The 20,588-nt window shown below is 44.3% G+C and overlaps 1 protein-coding gene across 1 annotated transcript in view; it reads right to left on the minus strand.

The window, feature by feature from the left end:
* The window catches only part of chst10 (carbohydrate sulfotransferase 10), a 91,614-nt gene that overhangs the window by 19,062 nt on the left and 51,964 nt on the right, over window positions 1-20,588 (minus strand). Inside the window, exons 2-5 of the mRNA XM_079462363.1 lie at window positions 13,071-13,187; window positions 10,202-10,308; window positions 4,943-5,177; window positions 4,710-4,815 (exon numbers count right to left, since the gene is read on the minus strand). Coding sequence (XP_079318489.1) covers window positions 4,710-4,815; window positions 4,943-5,177; window positions 10,202-10,308; window positions 13,071-13,176 — 554 coding nt within the window. The 5' untranslated portion in view covers window positions 13,177-13,187. The remainder of the gene's footprint in view (window positions 1-4,709; window positions 4,816-4,942; window positions 5,178-10,201; window positions 10,309-13,070; window positions 13,188-20,588) is intronic.

Here is a 20,588-nt window from a genome sequence, read left to right on the forward strand (position 1 = left end):
GCGTGTACAAAAGACTTCTAAAAACTTTGTTTTTGCTCTGTGGACACTCTCTTTATGCTCTCAATTCAAATATGGCCTCTACGCAAATGTATTCTGTCAATGAGGTTTTGTCACTCACAGGTTTTCGACAGTGAAAGTGACCAAGAGAATGTGTCTGAGGTAGATGAGGAGGACCCTGGTAATGAGGAATTCTCCTTAAATGAGAATGAGACTCCTAGTGTTGACCCTCCAGTTGTCTCTCAACCACCTGTAGAAACATCACCTTCCAAAAATGGAAAGTTATTATGGTCCCGCTCCCCACTTGAACGTCAGGGTAGACTTAGTGCTGCTAATGCCATCAAAATGGTTCCAGGGCTCACTAGATAGGCTGTCAATATATAATATCAGCATTTGAGCTGTTAATTAGACCATCAATTGAAAAGGATATACTTGAAATAAACTTAAAGGGAAGGAAGGTGTATGGGGACAGCTGGAAAGAGATTGATGTGATTGACTTGCAAGCCTACATTGGGTTGCTCATTTTGGCAGGAGTGTACAAGTCAAAAGGAGAATCAACAGCAAGCCTTTGGAAAGCTGACACTGGAAGGTCAACATATCCAGCCACAATGTCTCTAAAGACATTCCATGCTTTCTCCTATGTTATATGCTTTGACAAAGAAACTGTCATGATTCTGCCGCATGATTCTGATCACGATTCCGCATGATTCTGCAGCATGATTCATGATTCTGGGCAGTCGTGGCCTAATGGTTAGAGAGTCGGACTCATGACCAGAACGTTGCTAGTTCGATCCTCAAGGCCGGCAAGTAACGACTGAGGTGCCCTTTAGCAAGGCACCTTACCCCTACTTGCTCCCCGGGCGCTGCAGTGATAGCTGCCCAGTGCTCCGGGTGTACGTGTGTTCACGACTTGCTGTGCAAGTCGTGTGTTCACTACTCTCTGGATGGGTTAAATGCAGAGGTCACATTTCAGGTATGGCTCACCATAACTGACAAATAGGTCACTTTCACTTTCACATCATGTCATGTTTCTCTTGGTTTAGTGGCTGGATCATAACAGAACCTCATGTTTAATGTGGAGAGAGGCAATTATTGTTGAGGCAATTATTGTTATGGTCTTACATACACTCTCTCTGGTCTCGGCTCTGTTCCCATCCTCTCGTTACCTCGTTATTGATTAATGCCCTACACCTATTCCCCTCTTGATTTGCTCCCTTATTTAATGCCCTTGTGTCTTCTGTCTTGTGTTGTTTCATTGTGGTTGTGTGGTGAGTTCTTGTCAGTCTAGTTAAGTCATGTGTAGTTTTGTAGTTAATGTTTAAAGTTTATTTTAGTCTTGTTTAAGTGTAGTTAGTCTTAGTCCTGTCATGTTATTGTATCCATGTTTTTTTATGTTACCCCCTCGTGGGTGTTTGTTTTATTATTTATTAAATTTGTTAACCCCTTGTTACCCGCTGTCTGCACCTGGGTCCTTTATCCGTGTCTCACCACGAGAATCATGACAGAATGAACCAGCCAGAATCGGACCCAGCAGACAGGGGGATCATTGCTGCAGCAGTCGAAGCCGCCAGGTTACCCTCCAGGGTTAGAGGGTGCAGGACTCCCTTCCAGGGCCAGGAACGCTGGACTCTCTCCCAGGGTTGAGACTGCCGGATTCCTGCTCAGGGCCGAGGCCGCCGGACTGCCTTCCAGGGTTGAGACTGCCGGTCTTCCCTCCAGGGTCGAAGCCGCCGGAATCGTGTGGCCACCAAAGATCCCCAGCCGGGCATTCCAGGTTGGTGCAGCCGGGCATTCCCGCCCGGTGGAGCTGGGCATTTCTGCCCGGTGGAGCTGGGCATTTCAGCCCGGTGGAGCTGGGCATTTCCGCCCGGTGGAGCTGGGCATTTCCGCCCGGTCGAGCTGGGCATTTCCGCCCGGTGAATGCGGCCATTCCAGCCGGTGTATGCGGCCATTCCAGCCCAGTGCATCCTGTCCGTGTCTGTCAGCTATCCGTTCCGTGTCTGCCGGATGTCCTGTTCCGTGTCTGCTGGCAATCCTGTTCCGTGTCTGCCAGCTGTCCTGTTTGTGTCTGCTACCTGTCATGGCGGCTATCGTGTCCGTGTCAGCCCTTGTTTGGACTTCCCTTTGGACTCTTGTGTTCCCTTTCCCTTGGACTCTTGTACTTCCCCATTTTGTTATTGTTTTTGTCAGTGTCACAGTCTGTTTTGTCTTGTTTGTGCCTTGAGGAGCATCAGGTTGCTGCTCCTTTAGGAGAGGCTTCTGTCGTGATTCTGCCACATCATGTCATGTTTCTCTTGGTTTAGTGGCAGGATCATGACCGAACCTCATGTTTAATGTGGAGAGAGGCAGTTATTGTTATGGTCTTACATACACTCTCTCTTGTCTCGTCTCTGTTCCCATCCTCTCGTTACCTCGTTATTGATTAATGCCCTACACCTGTTCCCCTCTTGATTTGCTCCCTTATTTAATGCCCTTGTGTCTTCTGTCTTGTGCTGGTTCATTGTGGTTGTGTGGTGAGTTCTTGTCAGTCTAGTTTAGTCATGTGTAGTTTTGTAGTTAATGTTTAAAGTTTATTTTAGTCTTGTTTAAGTGTAGTTAGTCTTAGTCCTGTCATGTTATTGTATCCGTGTTTTGTTATGTTACACCCTCGTGGGTGTTTGTTTTATTCTTTATTAAATATGTTAACCCCTTGTTACCTGCTGTCTGCACCTGGGTCCTTTGTCTGTGTCTCACCACGAGAATCATGACAGAAACAAGACAGGGTCGACGAGAGCGTGACAAACTCGCAGCAATTCGGGATGTATGGGGCAAGTGGGTCCAGCGATTACCCTTTCTTTATAATCCAGGCCCCCACATTTGGTGTAAAATTTGTATATTATTTATATACAGTACTTTATATATCCATTCTTAGGTCAATCAGTGAGATTTTATGGTGATTAGCGAATTTGTCCATACTCGTGCAATAGGTATTTTGGATGTACAAGATGTGCGGAGTCGGGGTGGTGAGGTGTTGTGGGTTTATTTAAAGGTCTTTTTAAGGACTCACCAAAGATATATATTACCTGACACAAACCTTTGAAAAAAATCCCATTCTGTAGGTTTAAATTGCTGGGGTCAAATTGACCCAAGTGGGTAAAATATGTTATCAGATTTTAGGGTAACAGGAGGGTTAATTTACTTTATTTTATGAAACCTTGCTACACATAATGAAAAAGCCGCATGCATCATGCAACACTGCCCTTAGCTGTTATAAAATACACTGTAAACCACTGCTTCTTCAAACTGAAGAAAATACAGTGCTGGGTTGAAATGACCCAATGCTGCATTTATCAAATTACTGGGTTGTCTTTACCCAACCATAAGTGGTAACAAGCCAGCATGAGTCAAAAACAACCCAGAACTGTTTTATAGAAAAAAAGTTTTCCAAATCGGGGTAAACTACTGATTGTCAACTAAAGTCGGCCAATTTATCGGGCTGATTTTGGGGATTTTTTATTAATCTTCATCGGCAGATTGTGCTGCAAATTAGGCAGGTGCAGCTATGCTTTGTTGTTTAACATGTGACACTTCCTCCTGCGGCAAACAGATTACCACCGGCATAATACAGTGATGTCCCCCTCTGCCTGTTAATTTTTTAACTACCTGAAAACTGTAAGATTTCATTTGTTTTATTCTTCGTGCTTAATCTAACCTTGTATAATTCATTGATTAAATATGATGCTATTTGAGAATCCGATTAACTTTTTGGAACTCTATTGTTAGCGAGCCTTGAACCAAATAGTTTAGGCTACATGCACTCGTCACCAGGTTTTGGTACCTACCAAAACCTGGTGACGAGTCAAGCGGCTAAATTATTACAGATATCCACATTGTATAGCTAGATAAACTCTGACGTTATCAATACTGTTTCCGTACTGGAGAATTTCTCTCCCTCTGAGGCTGTGTATGAGACAGAGAGAAACTCACACTCTGCAGCCTTGTTAAAAGACAAAACCTCTGGCTAAAACGTGCATGTTAACTTTACTGCTTAAATGTGTCTGTTGGCTGGACTCTGTTTATACTTGGTAATAAGGTCTGTTGTGGTCGATTATTTCTATCGAATGGATTAAATAAGTGCACACAATTTAAAAATGAACACGACCGATCAACATAAAGAGAGAAGCCAGGTATTTGTCTGCTCTGAGAGCAGTGAGACCCTGAAACTGAAATGGAGAGAAAATATTTAGCTTGCTTTGGTAAGTTTTTTTTGTAATTAAACCAAACTTTTAAGTCTTCAGCCAAAGTTGAAATCCTGACTTGTTGTTTCCCCTCGTTTACGCATTATGTCCGTATGTCCGTAAACAGTCAGAACAGTTTGAGAAGGTGCTTAAAGGTTTTGAGCAATGACTGCTATCTTGTACCCTGCAATTAACACTTGCTCAATCTTTCTCAATCAAGTTGGACAAACATATCGGCCCAAAAAATCGGCCTCATGTATCTGCCATCGGCTGGCCTGATTTAAAAAAATCAGCAATGGCCAGAGAAAACACCATATCGGTCGAACTCTATTGTCAACAGCTATTTCTCGCCTGTAAGACAGGTGGCCCTGATGGACAATGAGTCTGTGGTTTTGTTATGTGAGGACACTGGACACGCTTCTGCTGAAAGGGAGAAACTTTTCACAAAAATATTTTTGCAAACCTAACTAATGGAATTGTAGTGTGGAATATTACCTTTGATTAATCTCTGTGTCAGTCATGGAGGAAAGGCGAGGTAATCCATTTCGCTCATGGTCATGAACCAGGTTTTCTGGTATAGTTTCAACCTTGGAGAACTTTCCTAAAAGGGAAAAAGAAAGGGTACCTTTTAAATAAAATCTTAAGAGAAATAGACAATTTATTTATATTTTAAATAATAAAGAGCACATTTTATGCAGTTCATATTTTTTCTTTCAAACTTATCTTACCATTGAGAACAATTAGGACCTTCTTCCATTGTGTGTTACCCACTTTAGGTGTCTGGCAGAAGAGAATCTTGTGTTTGTCACAAACAAAAATGCGGTCCAAGACAAATCTGTGCACAGTCGAATGAGTGCGGTTCCAAAAAGACGAATTTCTGCAAACAGTTGATAACCGCTCCAAACGCTTCTTATTCACTGACTGCCAGTCTTTGTGCTCCAATATAGAGGGATAAACTGAGGACTGATACCCACATAAACCACACCATCATCACATTAACACATATTTTCTGACAGAAAACACATAATAAATATGTGCTACAATGTTCTAAGAAACGTCTCGGTTACGTATGTAACCTCTGTTCCCTGATGGAGGGAACGAGACGTTGTGTCGAACCGACAGATGGGGTTCGCCCCTGAGAACCTATCATCTTCTGACTATTTTGAAAAGGCCAATGAAATTGGCGAATGAAATTTGCATGCCGGGCTCCGCCCCCGGATATCCGGGTATAAAAGGGGAGCCGGCGTGCTCATTCATTCACCTTTTGTGCTGAGGAGCCTGAGAGCATCTCACGATCGCTGCAGCGGACGGCTAGTGTTGTGGCATGAGGGACACAACGTCTCGTTCCCTCCATCAGGGAACAGAGGTTACATACGTAACCGAGACGTTCCCTTTCTGTCGGTCTCTTGACGTTGTGTCAAACCGACAGATGGGGTTCCTATTGAAAACGCCACAGCACTAAGCCACGTCACAATCTCTAGCGAAGCGACGTTGACCGGCCTGGGCGAGCCACACGTGAGCGCTATCGCGAAATTTGTAACCTTCCAGTGGGCAGGCAGGGGCTCCCAGAGCTTTTGGCAAAGATGAGTAGCCCCTGCCCTCGGCCACCACAGACGGAGGCCTTGTTCTCTACACGAGAATGTGGACTGTTCCCTCAATGTGGACGTGCACTACGGAGACCACTTCCCACCATAGGGGGGAATACAGTGGAGACATCAACATGTCCTCACCAAATAGGGGAGAACTCATGGGAGGTATGTGCGGAATGCCGCAAGGTGGATGTCCACCTGGGGGAGGTCATGGGTTGCCATGCGGGGAACCATCTCATGACGACATCTCAGACGGAACCACCCTAGTGGGGGGTTTCTACGTGTGGGGCACTAGGTCTGGTTAGAGCTATATGTAATAACTCAGCTTGATAGCCGGCCATAGGCGGCAGGGCTGCTCCGCCGAGCCCGCCGCCCTGAGTGCTTATTGATGGATGGACGGACTGCCTATTCTTCACCCTTGGGGAAAGAAGGGAGGCAGTCCATAGCACACTGATCCACCTAAGAAGGGGAATGGCGCTATGCGCAGGCGTACGCCCTACGACAGCTGGTCTCACCTGTTGGCAAGACTCGAGCTGCCGGTTCCCCACGGAGGTTGCAAGCCTCTGCGAGGTATGGCGTAGCCCAACCCGGAACTCTACAGATGTCTGCCAGAGAGGCGCACTGAGCCGATTGCCCACGAGGAGGCCACACCCCGAGCGGAGTGTACCGTCACTCAAATGGGCATGGGCTAGGATCGGCACGCCGTAGTGACGGCGTGTGCGATCCAGCGCGACAACTCTCCTCGGAGACAGCACCCCCATTGCTGACCTCCATAACAGACAAGAGCTGCTCAGGGCCTTGAAGCCCTCCGTGTGGTTTGAGTAGAGGCGCAATGCACTTACTGGACACCCCACGTACAGGTTGGGTCTTTCTCCCGGTGTGGGAGCGCCTGCAAGTTCACCACCTAGTTCCCAAAGGGGGGCGGCCGAACTTTGGGCACGTAAGTCAGCCAGGGTCTCAGGATCACGTGAGAGTCACCGGGCCTGAATTTTGGCAATTGGTGTACACGGAATGCTTGCAGGTGCCTCACCCTTTGGATGGACTCGAGCCCCAGCAGGAGAGCCAACCCCCCTCGCAGAACGAGGAAGGGGGCTCTCCGCAGGGCCCGAAAAAAGGGGACCCAAAGGTCCACCTTAAGGCCCCAAGAGGGTACGGGGCGCGGACGAGGCCTTAGCCCCTCGGGCCCTAGAGGAACCTAATAATCAGGTCATGCCGCCCCAGAGGCTCACCAGCAACTGGTACGTGATAACCGCGACAGCGGGTACCCACGCTCCAATGTGGAAGGGGAGATTACTCCCCAGCCTCTCCTGCAATAGGACAGCACGTTCCTGAGCGAGCAATTCCGCGGGTCTTCTCCTCAAGAAGAGCACCAGGACGAGAAGGGGCGCCACTTAAAGGAATCCAGCCTTGTGGGCATGGCCCTTGCCTGAGTGATAGTCTCCACCACTGTGGGGGGTAGATCATCCAGGAACTCCTTGTCCCATCCAGGAGCCAGACCCAAAGGTCCGGCTCGAATGCCACAACGTGCCCATCCCCTGCGAGTAGGCCCTTCGCCAGGGGATTTGGCCAGGGGGAGTTGTCGTCAGGAGTATTAGCTCCGAGGACCAAGTGTAGTTGGGCCCGTAAGGCGCAACTAGCAGCACTTGATACTCCCTTCCCAGACCTTGCACAGGACCTGCGCAATGAGGCTCACTGGGGGGAAGCGTACTTCTGCTTGTCCCGCGGCCAGCTGCGCGCTTGGGCCTCCGTGTCGAGGGGGGGCCACGTCCAGGGAGTGCCCAGCGGTACTGGGTGGTGTTCAGGGAGGCAACAGGTTCCCAACAGGTTCCCAAACAACACCCAAGCCGGCCTGCAGGGGTGGAGTCGTCACTTCCCACAAGGTGTCAACTGACGAGGGAGCGCTTGGCTGTCTGGTTCAGGACACCCGGTGGGCATGTGACATGCAGGGGCTTTTCCACCTGCTGTCTCCACCAGGGGTGGAGTCGTCACTTCCCAAGAGGTGTCAACTGACGAGAGAGCGCTTGGCTGTCTGGTTCAGGACACCCGGTGGGCGTGTGACATGCAGGGGCTTTGCCACCTGCTGTCTCCACGGGAGGAGGAGTTTGGGTGAGTTGCGATGACTGCAGCGAGCGAATGCCACCCTGAGGTTTAGTACGCTACGCCAGGCCGGAGCCTCATCAGTGCAAGCAGGACAGCTAGCAACTTGAGGGCAGTGATATGCCAATGCAGGCGGGGGCCCGTCCAGCGACCCGACACTGCGCGCCCGTTGCACACCGCACCCCGTAGGGAGGCGTCTGTCGTTACCACGACCGGCCTCAAGACCTGCCCGGGGTTAGGATGCGACGGCAGCAGGTGTAATGACGATACGCCTACTGCCAGTGCGCCACGCTCTCCAGGGAACTCGTCTCTGTAGTCAGTGCTGTCGCGGTCCCATGTGCGTCAACCCGAGGGGGACAGGCCGCCCCTGAGGACACCATGCCCAGGAGCCTCTGAAACTGTTTTCAGGGGACTGCTGGCTGCTGCCTGAAAGTTCAAGCAGCTCAGCACTGACTGTGCGTGCTCGAGCGAGCACGCCGTCATGGAGACAGTGTTGAGTTCTCTACCAGGAAAAGGGGAGCTCTGCGGCAGGGAGAGCTGCTCTTTTTCCTGGCTGAACCGTTACTGACATGCCAGTCCATCGACAGTGCCGAGGGAGACTGGACATGAGAGTATGCAGTCAGTTGTCATGAACCACTCCTGGCGTCTGACAGACACCAGGACGCGCTTCTGCGCCTCCTGAACGGCACCCTTGCAAGGTGCTGCTCAAGGTATGCAGCGACCCCTGGTTTTGGGGATGATGATGTGCGGCTGTAGAAGCCACTGGACATCTCGGCCGAGGGGACGGTTCGATCGCCTTCGCCAGAGGGGTGGCAGCCCCGGCCAGGAGCACGGGAACATCCCTGCCTCTGCTGAGATAAGAGGATGCCCGAAGTCCGGCGGAGGTCTGGCGAACTGGATCGAATGCCGAGACGGACCACACTCCCAGCCACCGTGATGGTTTGAAATGCTAATCAAGCACCCAGGGACCTCACAGGGGGGGCTACGATCTGCTTCATCAACCCGCGGGGGTTGGTTCAATGACTAGCAGTGCTGGTCCCACCCGGGGGGAACAGCTCCGCTAAATCACCTGCCAGGCGATGGCGTATCTCGACGCACCGTCGATGCGAGATTGCCGAGGGCTGCTTTATACTCGCCATTGCGTGCCGCCACGACGCAAACGTCGAGTTGCCGAACACCATCTTTCAGAGGGTGAGAGCGGCTGCAAGTGGGACCCAGAGAGAGACCTCTCCTTGTAAGAGGGCGGGCACTAGGCCCCCGGAGGGGCCCAGAAGGTGTTGGGACGAGGCCCGACCATCCAGCGACCAAGGCTGGGTCGGGCCCGATGGTTCAATCTCTCTAGGTGGTCCTTCTCTCGATGTCTTCCTCCGGGGGGCCACCTGCAGGGGCACCAGAACCGGAGTCGATGCTGGAGAAGGCTGGGACTGCTGGCCGAAAGGCGGCCGGGTCACAGCAGGCCGGTCTGTTTCTACACTGTCAAAAGGCTGCTGGAGCAGTCCTTGACAGCGCCACCAATCAGCCGACCTTGCGAGAGGTGAGTCGGGAAAGTGGCCTTTCTCGACATCGCCCACCTGCGCAATATTGAGTCCGAGGCGTCTTTCCAGGCCACTGATGTGGACATCATCTGACCCAGCCTGCGCTGCCACCGTGGTCCCCGGAGGGCTCTGACGGCAGGGCCGTAGCCGGTGCGGTCACAGAAGGGGAAGCAAACGAGGTGGTGGCTGGATCTTGATAGAACACAGCCACCGTGACGCAACGTCTGAATAGCCATCCACCCGCAGTGCGGGCAGGACGAATCCACAAGGCTGCCACAGTGGCCGGACCCTGAACACCTGCGGCAACCACCGTGTCAGTCCCCGTCCTCGATGAGTGTACTGCACCCAAGAGATCAGCGGGATAATGCCACTCTGAGGAAATTGCTCTTTTAGAAAAACACCTCTGGAACTGCCAGGACGCCCAGGGGAATCTCCGCTGCACCGCGTCGTAGAATTCGGCAATTCGAAGAATGTCATCAGATGCGAAGGCTCCGAAGAACAAAAGGTGAATGAATGAGCACGCCGGCTCCCCTTTTATACCCGGATATCCGGGGGCGCAGCCCGGCATGCAAATTTCATTCGCCAATTTCATTGGCCTTTTCAAAACAGTCAGAAGATGATAGGTTCTCAGGGGCGAACCCAGCTGTTGGATTCGACACAACGTCGAGAGACCGACAGAAAGGGAACATCTGTTAGCAAAAATATTCTGATGAAAATAAATAAATTAACCTTATAGACACTGAGAAACTTTATTTTCATGTCTCACCAATATAAATGGTCCGGATGCTGCTTTGTCTGGCTGCTGGCCTGTATGAAGATTCATTCTCCTAACAGCTGGCATGGCCCAACCAAACACTGTCCTCCCTACATAGTCTAAAAATGTAATAAGGGAAACTTTTAGAGTGGGTTCAGAGCAAAATATAACAAGGCTTGACATTAGGCGTCGTCCCATGGTTGACAAACTTTGTCATTTACTTCAAGGTAAAAACACTACTTGCATGGAGATTTAGATAATGGCATGACTCTGTTGACACATGAGTCCTTCTGATTACACATGTCAAGTTAAGTAAGCTTTATTTATATAGCGCTTTTTACAATTTCCATTGTTTCAAAGCAGCTGTACAAGAAAACATTGACTATAAGAAAAACATATAAGATTATGCAAGTCAAATATCAGACAGATTATAAATTCCTATATGCAGTGTTAATGAAATAAAACTATAAAATTCTAGCAGCCCCCCCCCCCCCCCGGCCAGGCAAACAGTGTAAAACAGTATGCAAACGGTGGCGAGGAACCCAAAACTCCATTGGAAGAGAATAAAAAAAACTCAGAGGGAAACCAGGCCAAACCAGGGGATTCCAGTTCCCCTCTGGCAAAAGCTGCAGCCTCTGCACAAGCTCAACAGTGCTTGCACAACAAGGCAAACTAAAAAAAACAAGATTATCATTAATAATGTAATAGCGGCTGAAATTTGGTAGAGTCACCAAATCATTTGTCCAGCTCTATCATCTATCAAGACTATTCCAAAGTTTAGGCGCTAGATTGGAAAAGGATTTTTGAAATTCTCTGTATTATCAACTGACCGAACGCCTGAGAGCGTAGTGCACATGAAGGACTTTAATACAAGAGAAGTTCTCTCAAGTAGTGAGGAGCTAAATCATGCATGGCTTTAAAGGCAATAAGCAAGATTTTAAACATATTGTGATGCTTTAAAGTAACCAGTGCAAGGTTGACAGAACCAGGCTAATATGTTTATACCTTTTTTGTATCTGTAAGATCTTGAGCTGCTGCATTTTGGACCAGTTGGAGTTTTTGTAATAGGCCTGCAGGGCAACCAAACTAATGTACCCAGTAGGGATGGCCGATATGGCCTAAAAAAATAATTTCCCAATAATTACAGATATTTATTGCTATAACGATATCAATGACGATAATATATATACATTTATATAATATTATTATTATTATTATTATAAATTTGCTTCTGTAAAATTGCAGATTATGTTATGTTTAAGTTGTGTTCAGTGACTGTGCTGGAAAAACATAAAACACAAACAATTACACAATAATAATTAAAATAAATTACAAGTTTAAAATGTAAATAAAGTTTCTGTATTTCTTTATACTCACATGGTGCAACAGTGGCAAAAATAGTGCAAATAGCAAAAGTAACAATCACAACCATGTCTTGGGTTTCAAATTTACAAGTACAAATGCAAATAATGTTAAAGTAACCTGATAAAGTAAATAAGTTCCGTGAGAAGGACACACAGAATTTACACACTGTAAATTTTATATGTATGTGGAACATGCTAGCACCAATTAGGTAGTTATATTTGTAACACTCTAGTCCCATGGAACTAATTTATAAAACAAATTATCAAAAGTAACGATGTCTTCAGATAGTTTACAAAATAGTACAAAACACAAGATGAAAAATAAAAAAATCTAATCAATAAAATTAATTTGACGATGTAGGAGGGACGAGAGCCGGGATGCGAACAGCTGATGCTCGTTATAACTTACTCACCGGTCTAGTATCACCGAGGACAAGCGACCGTCAGTGAGAGAGGACCAGGCCTTGCTTTTGTTATGGTTTGTGTCGCCGGCAGTCGCCCGTCTATTAACGGTGCTTTTATTAATTAAAAGTAAATTTATGTTCGCCGGTTTCCAACTCATACCTTCCTTTTATGGATTGTATTACAAACGTTAATTCGTTCCATCGTTTACTTTGCTTATCACAAGAGACGCAAATAGCGAATGCGCTGGCAATTTCCGTCTGGGTGGGAATTTTATTGCATTACGTAGCTTCAAACTTCCTTCGTACTCTGGTCTGTGTCTTAGATGGTGGAACAAATTGGACGGGTTTCCACTGTTTGTAACCACCGTATTTCTGCAAACCTTGCATATTACTGTAGTTTGCTCCGCATCTGATTTTCTATAACCAAACCAGTTCCAAATTGTAGAGGTAGCCCCTCGCTTAACAACAAGCTCCTCCTCAACCTTACGTCCGCCTTCCGCTATGCTTGTTTTCACTCCGCACGTGAAGAGTCAGTCGCGCACGAAACCACGTCATCAACTAGACTTATCGTTATTTCCAGCGATGAGAATTTTTCGACGGTATATCGCCCATCCCTAGTACCCAGGTGTCTTTTAAAATCTGACAGAGTTTACAGTTTAAAAATGAGAGCTGTTATTATCCATTTTTGGCAATCAAGTAATCAGGCAATTATTTTTTTTATTACTTTTTGTATTAGTAAGTAATAAAAGTAATCTTGTGAATCAATTAATATGTATTATATGCACATCAACTGGTTTTACACTGCAAAAGACAGATATGCATTAACATCATACAAGTTTGTCAAGTTCTTCCCTGCTGTTGTCCGATATACCAGACCACATGAAAAATGCTGTAACACAAATAAAAACAGTTCTGCCATTGTTTTTATATGTATATATTCAGGCTACTTGACATGTTGGGCAAGTAAAATTCCCTTTCACCTGCACGTCCAAAATATTAATTTGCTACAGAAAAGCATTAATGTCAAGCCCTGGATGAGAAACAAATACTTTCACATACTTTCAATCCATTTCCACAAAAAAATGTATTCTGATTAAAGTGGTAAACACATACCATCTGGCATTCTCATACTGAAGTTAATAAACTTGCTGATGAAGATTAGGATGAGTAGCACCCAGCCACAGGCACCAACCAGCAGCCAATGATGGCGCATCAACATGCCAATAAAGCCTAAAAAAAAACACAAAAAGGTAAAACACAGCACATAATATGGTGTTTATAGAACAAGCTAAATTATTCTAGTAAATAATATCTAATAAAAGTCTCCCGGTGGTTTATTTAGCATATTTAGCATTAAGTGAATACTTTGCTGAAAAGACGTGTCTTTAATCTAGATTTAAATTGGGCGAGTGTGTCCCTCAAATAGTGTCAAGAAGGTTATTCCAGAGTTTAGGTGCTACGTATGAGAAAGCTTTAACACCTTTGGTCGATTTAGTTATTCTAGGTGTTATCTAAAGTCTGGAGTTTTGAGATCTTAGAGAGCGTGATGGGTTGTTGTGTGATAGAAGCTCTGTTATGTAGGTAGGGGCTAAACCGCTTAAGGCTTTATTAGTGATTAAAAGAACTTTAAGTCAATACGATACTTAATGGTTAGCCAGCGAAGGGTTGATAACATTGGGGTTATGTGATTGTAATTTCTGGACCTGGTAAGAAATCTGGCAGCTGCATTCTGAACTAACTGTAGTTTGTTTATTGATGATGCAGGACAACCACTGATTAGTGCATTACAGTAGTCAAGTCCTGAGGTAACAAATGCATGAATAAGCTTCTCTGAGTCAGAAACACATAGAATATTTCGTAAATTGGTAACATGTCTAAGGTGGAAAAAGGCTGTTTTCGTGACATTTGAGATGTGATTTCGAAATGACAGGTTGTTGTCTAATAAAATTTCTAGATCTTTTACTGTATTTTTTGGAGTAACAGTACAGCCTTCAACTTGAAGGTTATAATCTGAAATATTCGTCTTACGTATCTTTGGTCCGATAAGTAATATTTCTGTTTTACAACCCGAATTCCGGAAAAGTTGGGACATTTTTTTTATTTGAATAAAATGAAAACTAAAGGAATTTCAAATCACATGAGCCAATATTTTATTCAAAATAGAACATAGAGAACATAGCTTATTTTTAAACTGACAAATTGTACACTTTTATTCACTAAATTAGCTCATTTAAAATGTAAATTACATGTAAAAATGCTAATTACATTTTAATTTAGTGGATAAAAGTGTAAAATTTCTCAGTTTAAACATTTGCTATGTTATCAATGTTATATTTTGAATAAAATATTGGCTCATATGTGATTTGAAATTCCTTTAGTTTTTATTTTATTCAAGTTTAAAAAACGTCCCAAATTTTCCGGAATTCGGGTTGTATTAGAATTGAAAAGGAAATTACAAGTCATCCAATGTTTTATATCTTCAATACACTCTACCAATTAGCTAGGATAGCTGGGAGGAATCATCTGGTCTTGATGAGATAAATAGCTGAGTATCATCTGCATAACCGTGGAACTTCCATGTTTTTTTAATGTTTCCAATGGACCGCAAGTATATGGAGGGGTCTTAAAACCGATCCCTTAGGTAAACCATTATTTACTTGCGTCGGATTTGATGATTCTGTATTTAAATGGACAAATTGATGTCTATCTGATAAGTAAGATCTGAACCATTGTAGTGTAAGCGAAAGCGATGTACCGGATGTGGCTCATGCATATAACAGTAGCTTGGTGGGGTACACTCATTAAGATCGATATAATCATTTGGTTTAAGCCAGGTTTCGGTAAGACAAAGTATATCAAAACTGTTGATAACTGTGATAATTTCATGTAAAATAACTGCCTTTGAATTTAGTGATCTGATATTAAGTAGGCCGAACTTTATGAATTGGTTTTGGTTGTTTATTACATTGTCTTCAGGTTTAATCACGTTCAGATTTTTTCTCTGACTTTTGCCAAAATTATTATTTTGTAGTATTATTCGAGGGACAGATACAGTCTCTATATATTTGGAAGCCATAATATTTATAACAGTTGAGTGGGAGGAACACAGACTATGGTCACAGTTTTGACATACCAGTGGGAGAAGTAGTCAAACAGTGCGTAGCGCCGTCTAAGATTATGCTTAAACATAAATAATTAGCTAAGTTTAACCATTCGATGCAAATGTAGCTATTAGATGCTCAGAGTTGCACAGTTTCGAAAATGTTTTATTTTTAAAGAAGTATGTTTTCCATTCTAGGAATATTCATGTCAAAGACATGAAAAAATAAAAGTTAATGCTGTCAATTGATTATAATAATTTACTGATTCATTTTTTTTGTCATGATTAATCACAAATTACATTAACGTTTTTAAATATACTTTTACATTCTAAAAATGTAATCTCCAAATTTACATTTAGCAGACGCTTTTATCCAAAGCGACTTACAGATGAGGAAACATTGGAAGCAATTATAACAACATGGGCAACAAAATACATAAGTGCATCAAAAACTAGTCCATTAAAGCCTAGCACAGTAAAGGCTTTAATGTAGAAATTAATTAATTAAAAAATAAAAAAGAGATTTCATTAACAACATAATTATATGAATAAAAGGCAATATTCTGAAATTAGTAATGAAACTGATGTCTCCATTCAATTAATTGTTTTTCTTTATGTTAACATTAATTATAGCCGTTAAACATTGTAAAGTACAGTATAATTGAGTCATCATGTCTAATAGGTAGGACATATACAGAATTTAAATTACGCTTTTAAACACTTTAGTCTTTCATGCTAAATTGTAAATTAAAAGCTACAAAACACATGTAATTGCTCTTTTTTTATCAACATTAATGAAAGGTGGCAGCTTTAAGAGCTGCTGCACACAGATCTGCTGCCCTTTCCCATCTTCACAACTCTTTGCATTCATTTAGGACTTTATTTAATACGTTGAAGTCTGTGCTTACAAAAATGCTAGACAAACTGGCTTTCTGGCATAATCTTGTGTGGTTTAATCAAGCACGAAAAGAGAACTTTACATCGCATCCTAACCAAATGCGATGCTATGAGATTCCTGCGACAAGCAATTTGTTTGTCTATACTGAACGTGGAAAAGGGCCGGGAAGCAACAATCAATCACAAAAGCCAATCAGAACAGATTTTGTCTGTCCACGCACCCGCATCAGCTGAAGAGTGAACATGTAGAGAGATGCGTCCTGTTCTCATGACTTCAGTGATGCCATGCTATAATTTCAGAATCTTAACGTATGTAATCAATTGTAGCCGCTCACAGAAATTGTTAAAACATTTTAAAGCATACTTTGTTTATTTAATCAATAATAATAATCGCAATTACAATATCACAGGGAATATTATAAACAATAATGATTGCCATAATCGTGCAGTCCTAGCATTAAGCTATATTAATGTTGCAATAAAACGTATTTGTTTATGATAAGAAAGAAAACACTGAAAGGGAGCTTAGGGTGAGAAGCTCGGTCACCCGGGAGGAGCTCGGAGTAGAGCCGCTGCTCCTCCACATCGAGAGGGGTCAGCTGAGGTGGCTTGGGCATCTGTTACGGATGCCTACTGGACACCTTCCCCGGAAGGTGCTCCGGGCCCATCCGACCGGGAGGAGACCCCGGGGAAGACCTAGGACACGCTGGTGGGACTATGTCTCCCGGCTCCTCCACATCGAGAGGGGTCAGTCGAGGTGGCTTGGGCATCTGTTACGGATGCCTACTGGACACCTTCCCCGGAAGGTGCTCCGGGCCCATCCGACCGGGAGAAGACCCCGGGGAAGACCTAGGACACGCTGGTGGGACTATGTCTCCCGGCTGGCCTGGGAACGCCTCGGTGTCCCCCCGGAAGAGCTGGAGGAAGTGTCTAGGATGAGGGATGTCTGGGCATCTCTGGCCAGACTGCTGCCCCCGCGACCCGGCCCCGGATAAGCGGTAGAAAATGAATGAATGATGAAATGAAAGGGAACAAATGTGTGTTTTTCCCGTGTTAAACATTGATGAGACATTACCTGTCGTTGGGTCCTAAAAACATTTGAATATGGAAAGAATATGGATTTCTATATGCCGCTCTCGAACAGGGCTCAACGAAAAACATAGAATGCCCTGATAGTGGAATTCGTTTTAACCAGAAATTGTATTTCATTTTCAATCCTCCCATGTTGTCTGTTCCATATGATTAATTCAGATTCAAAACCCTTCAAGTCCGTCAGATGACTTTTCATTTAAACAAGCATTTTATCAGGCTCCTCCATTTAACATTACTTCCAGCAAAACTAGATATTTCACAATGGGCAGAGTGTGGTATTTTGGGGTTTTGAAGCAAAATTATTTGAGTAACATATGCTATGAGTGGAGTGCATTAACTTAATCAAAGTATGTGACAATGTGAACAACCTATTTTACTCAGAATAAGCAGCATGCATGTCATGTGTCACGATCGTCAGCTGGAGTGCCCATGAACTCCAGTAGAGGGCACTCCACTCAGGACTCTGGTATTGTAGAATTTTCAGCTTGGGTTTTTGCAATCAAATCTGGGAGGGACCTTAAGACAACCGTGTGGCGAATGCTTCAGAGTATCTTCTCTAATCACCTTTCCATTACTACAACCTGGACCGGTGTAGGGAATAAAGTATGTTTTACAGACCTGTTCCTGAAGACCATTGTTCAAAGTAAGTTGGATATTTTTTTTATATTTAAATAGATGTGTATTGCCTTATGCTATTAAAATGGAATGACAAATTTGTATTTTCTACAGGAGCCATCCGGAAGAACCCGGCATGCCACTGATGAGGCTGTCCAGGTTAATGTTACGCATTACCTGAAAGGAGCATCTGACAGTGAAGGTAGTAAAAGGCGGCGAACAGCTGAGAGGGACCCACAGCCCTTAAACCTAGGCTGACTTCTGACACCCCAGCATCACTGACTATTGGAACCCCTAAAGAAGCCAGAAGTGTCACACTACACTCACCCAATCCACACTTCACTGTGGAAATTCCTTATCTTTTTTTATTCCCTGTGACCCTGCCTTGAGGGCAGCTCCTCGGATAGATCTACTTTTATTCTGTCAGTGTGCTTATATTGTCCATATTTATTGTTGGTCACTAGACTTTAACCTCGCACTGTTGGACTTATTTGTACTACCACCATGACATGTACCTACTATCCTTTTGTAAGAAATCACTTGTAAATGTGATGTTATACCTCAAATTATTTGGTATCCTGCACATTCTTTGGTACCAAATATCCTCATTACTTGATACAATGTTTACTGGTAGCCTAATTCTTTTCATCCCAGAGCTGACCTCTTTAAATTATTAGCAGTTATTGTAAGTGTTCTAATTTGCCTGTAATGTTTTTTACCAACATTTTTTTGTAACAATGCATGTTCTTTAGTACTTTATTTTATTTTTCAGTTATTTATATTTCAGTGCTCTTACACATCTTGTTTCAATGACGGTTACTGTACTTAAATGCAGAATAAAAACGCCAAATGGGAATTTGTCTAGATTGATCACTAATTATTCTTGATAAACTGCATGCTAGAAATATATAAATATTTAATATATATATAATAAGCGACGGCAAAACGCACGAAAATAGCGCTTGCCTCCGACGGGCCGCGGAAGAGCCGCCTTTGATATAACGGCGGGCCATCCGCGGAACGAAGGCGGTAGAACGCCGTCTGCCGCTTTCAAATAGCGGCTGCCGCCGGCGGGGCGCTGTCAGACGCGTTTGCGATAACGCCTATCTGACGCTTCTACTGCTGCCGGAGCACCGCTGGTGGTCCGCCGACTCATTGCTATCTGGGATGCATTGTTATGTGTGAGTTTGCTGCGTCTGACTACGCAGCGCTTTTTAAAGTATAATGTGTAGGCTAAGCTTGCTTTTATCAACAAAAACACGTGATGCAATACGAACACGACAACCATATTGTGTGGACATTTATATAGACAGGCTGCTTAATGAGTGGTTTTTACTTTTGCTTTGCGTGAGGTAAAATTCGCTTGTTCTGTAGCCTACTTTAGAAACGATCACGATCTATAAGATTCGCTTGAGAAGTAGACTGTGGATGTCTTTGGAATCGATCACACCATTAAATCATCAGATTGCAACACTAAACAGCAGAGTACTTGATGCGTACTCAATCAAATACACGGTACTATTCCGCGGATACCCGCGGACGCGGATTCCGTCTGGCCCTGACAATAAGGTACAGCATTGTAAAATTAAGAATGTTTAGCTTAGAGGGGATCCCCTTCTCCACAAATATAACCAGATTATTATTTAGCCAGGAATGTATTCAGTGAGCTTAACTACTTCACAGTCCATTATTTTGCGGGATTGCATTAATTTATGCAGAAATTAAATCTAACAGTAGTGAAAAAAAATGCTGGTTATTTAAATGTAATGTATTGATTAACTTTCAAAGTATAGTACTCTCCTCACGAACCCTTCAACCAGACTGAGCCAACAAGGACTCGTTAAGTAAGATCTGGGGTTCGAACCTTCTGACACACAAAGCGAAACGCACACGTGATTGGACAGAAAGTGAGGCTTCATTTGTCATAGATCACGTGACTCTCGGAAACCAATACACACCCCGATACGGGGCTTCACTAGAAATTGTGTCACATTTGCGATACGCACCTCGAAGCTTCAGTGTCATACGTAACATCACTAGCATATGGATCTGAACGTCTCTGACCCCACGTTACATCATGACTGTTGGGTCTGTTGATTTTCTATTACTCTATCACACCTAGTGAAATATTTGCCATATAGAAATATAATTTCTACCAAAAACAGTGACTGATCTGGTAAGTGGGCAACAACACAGCTGGGGAAATGTGGCAAATCTACAATCCACATTCATGTCTCTCACGGTGACCATTCCCCCACTAAACCAGACCGAAAATATAGTCTTCAAGTAATGGCTTGAAAGCGTGCTTCTAGGCAATGGCAGTGTCACATTGTGGTGGATGGCAGTTAAAATATTCTCCGAACTTCATCCCATATTTTGAGAGAGCTGCTAGCATATAATGTTTACTAGTCAGTTTGGCCACTGTTATGGGTGGGACCAGTGCTGCAAAAGGCATAGAGGAAAGGGAATGGTTTGTAACACTTTGTTCGATGGCGAGCCAAGATGGAAGGTTACTTACCGGCCTCACAGTTTTAAAACATGTAATTAGGGCTGGGCGATATATATCGTCTGCGATTAATATCGGGATTGTTGTGTTAACGAGTTGTAATTGTGTTGTAATTACTCTGAAAAAACACTCCAAAACACGCATTAAAACTCCACACATTCAGAGGCTGCAGCAGGGCGTCACATGATTGCTGTTGTATGCATACACGTCGTCATCTCTCTCACGCACAAACTACTGTACTGTACTTGGGTAGACATTGAGACTGCTTCCGGTAGATGGCGCTTCACCTCAATGCGGCTGAATCGATTTGTTGTATCACTGCACTTGCACTTTCTTTCATATTAGTGTATTTTCTTCATAGCATACATTGTTACTTATCACTGTCGTTGCTAACTTATCCTGATATCTCAATAACCCTCTC

This window comes from Barbatula barbatula (assembly GCF_947034865.1).
Source record: "Barbatula barbatula genome assembly, chromosome: 8".
Classification (NCBI taxonomy): Eukaryota; Metazoa; Chordata; class Actinopteri; order Cypriniformes; family Nemacheilidae; genus Barbatula; species Barbatula barbatula.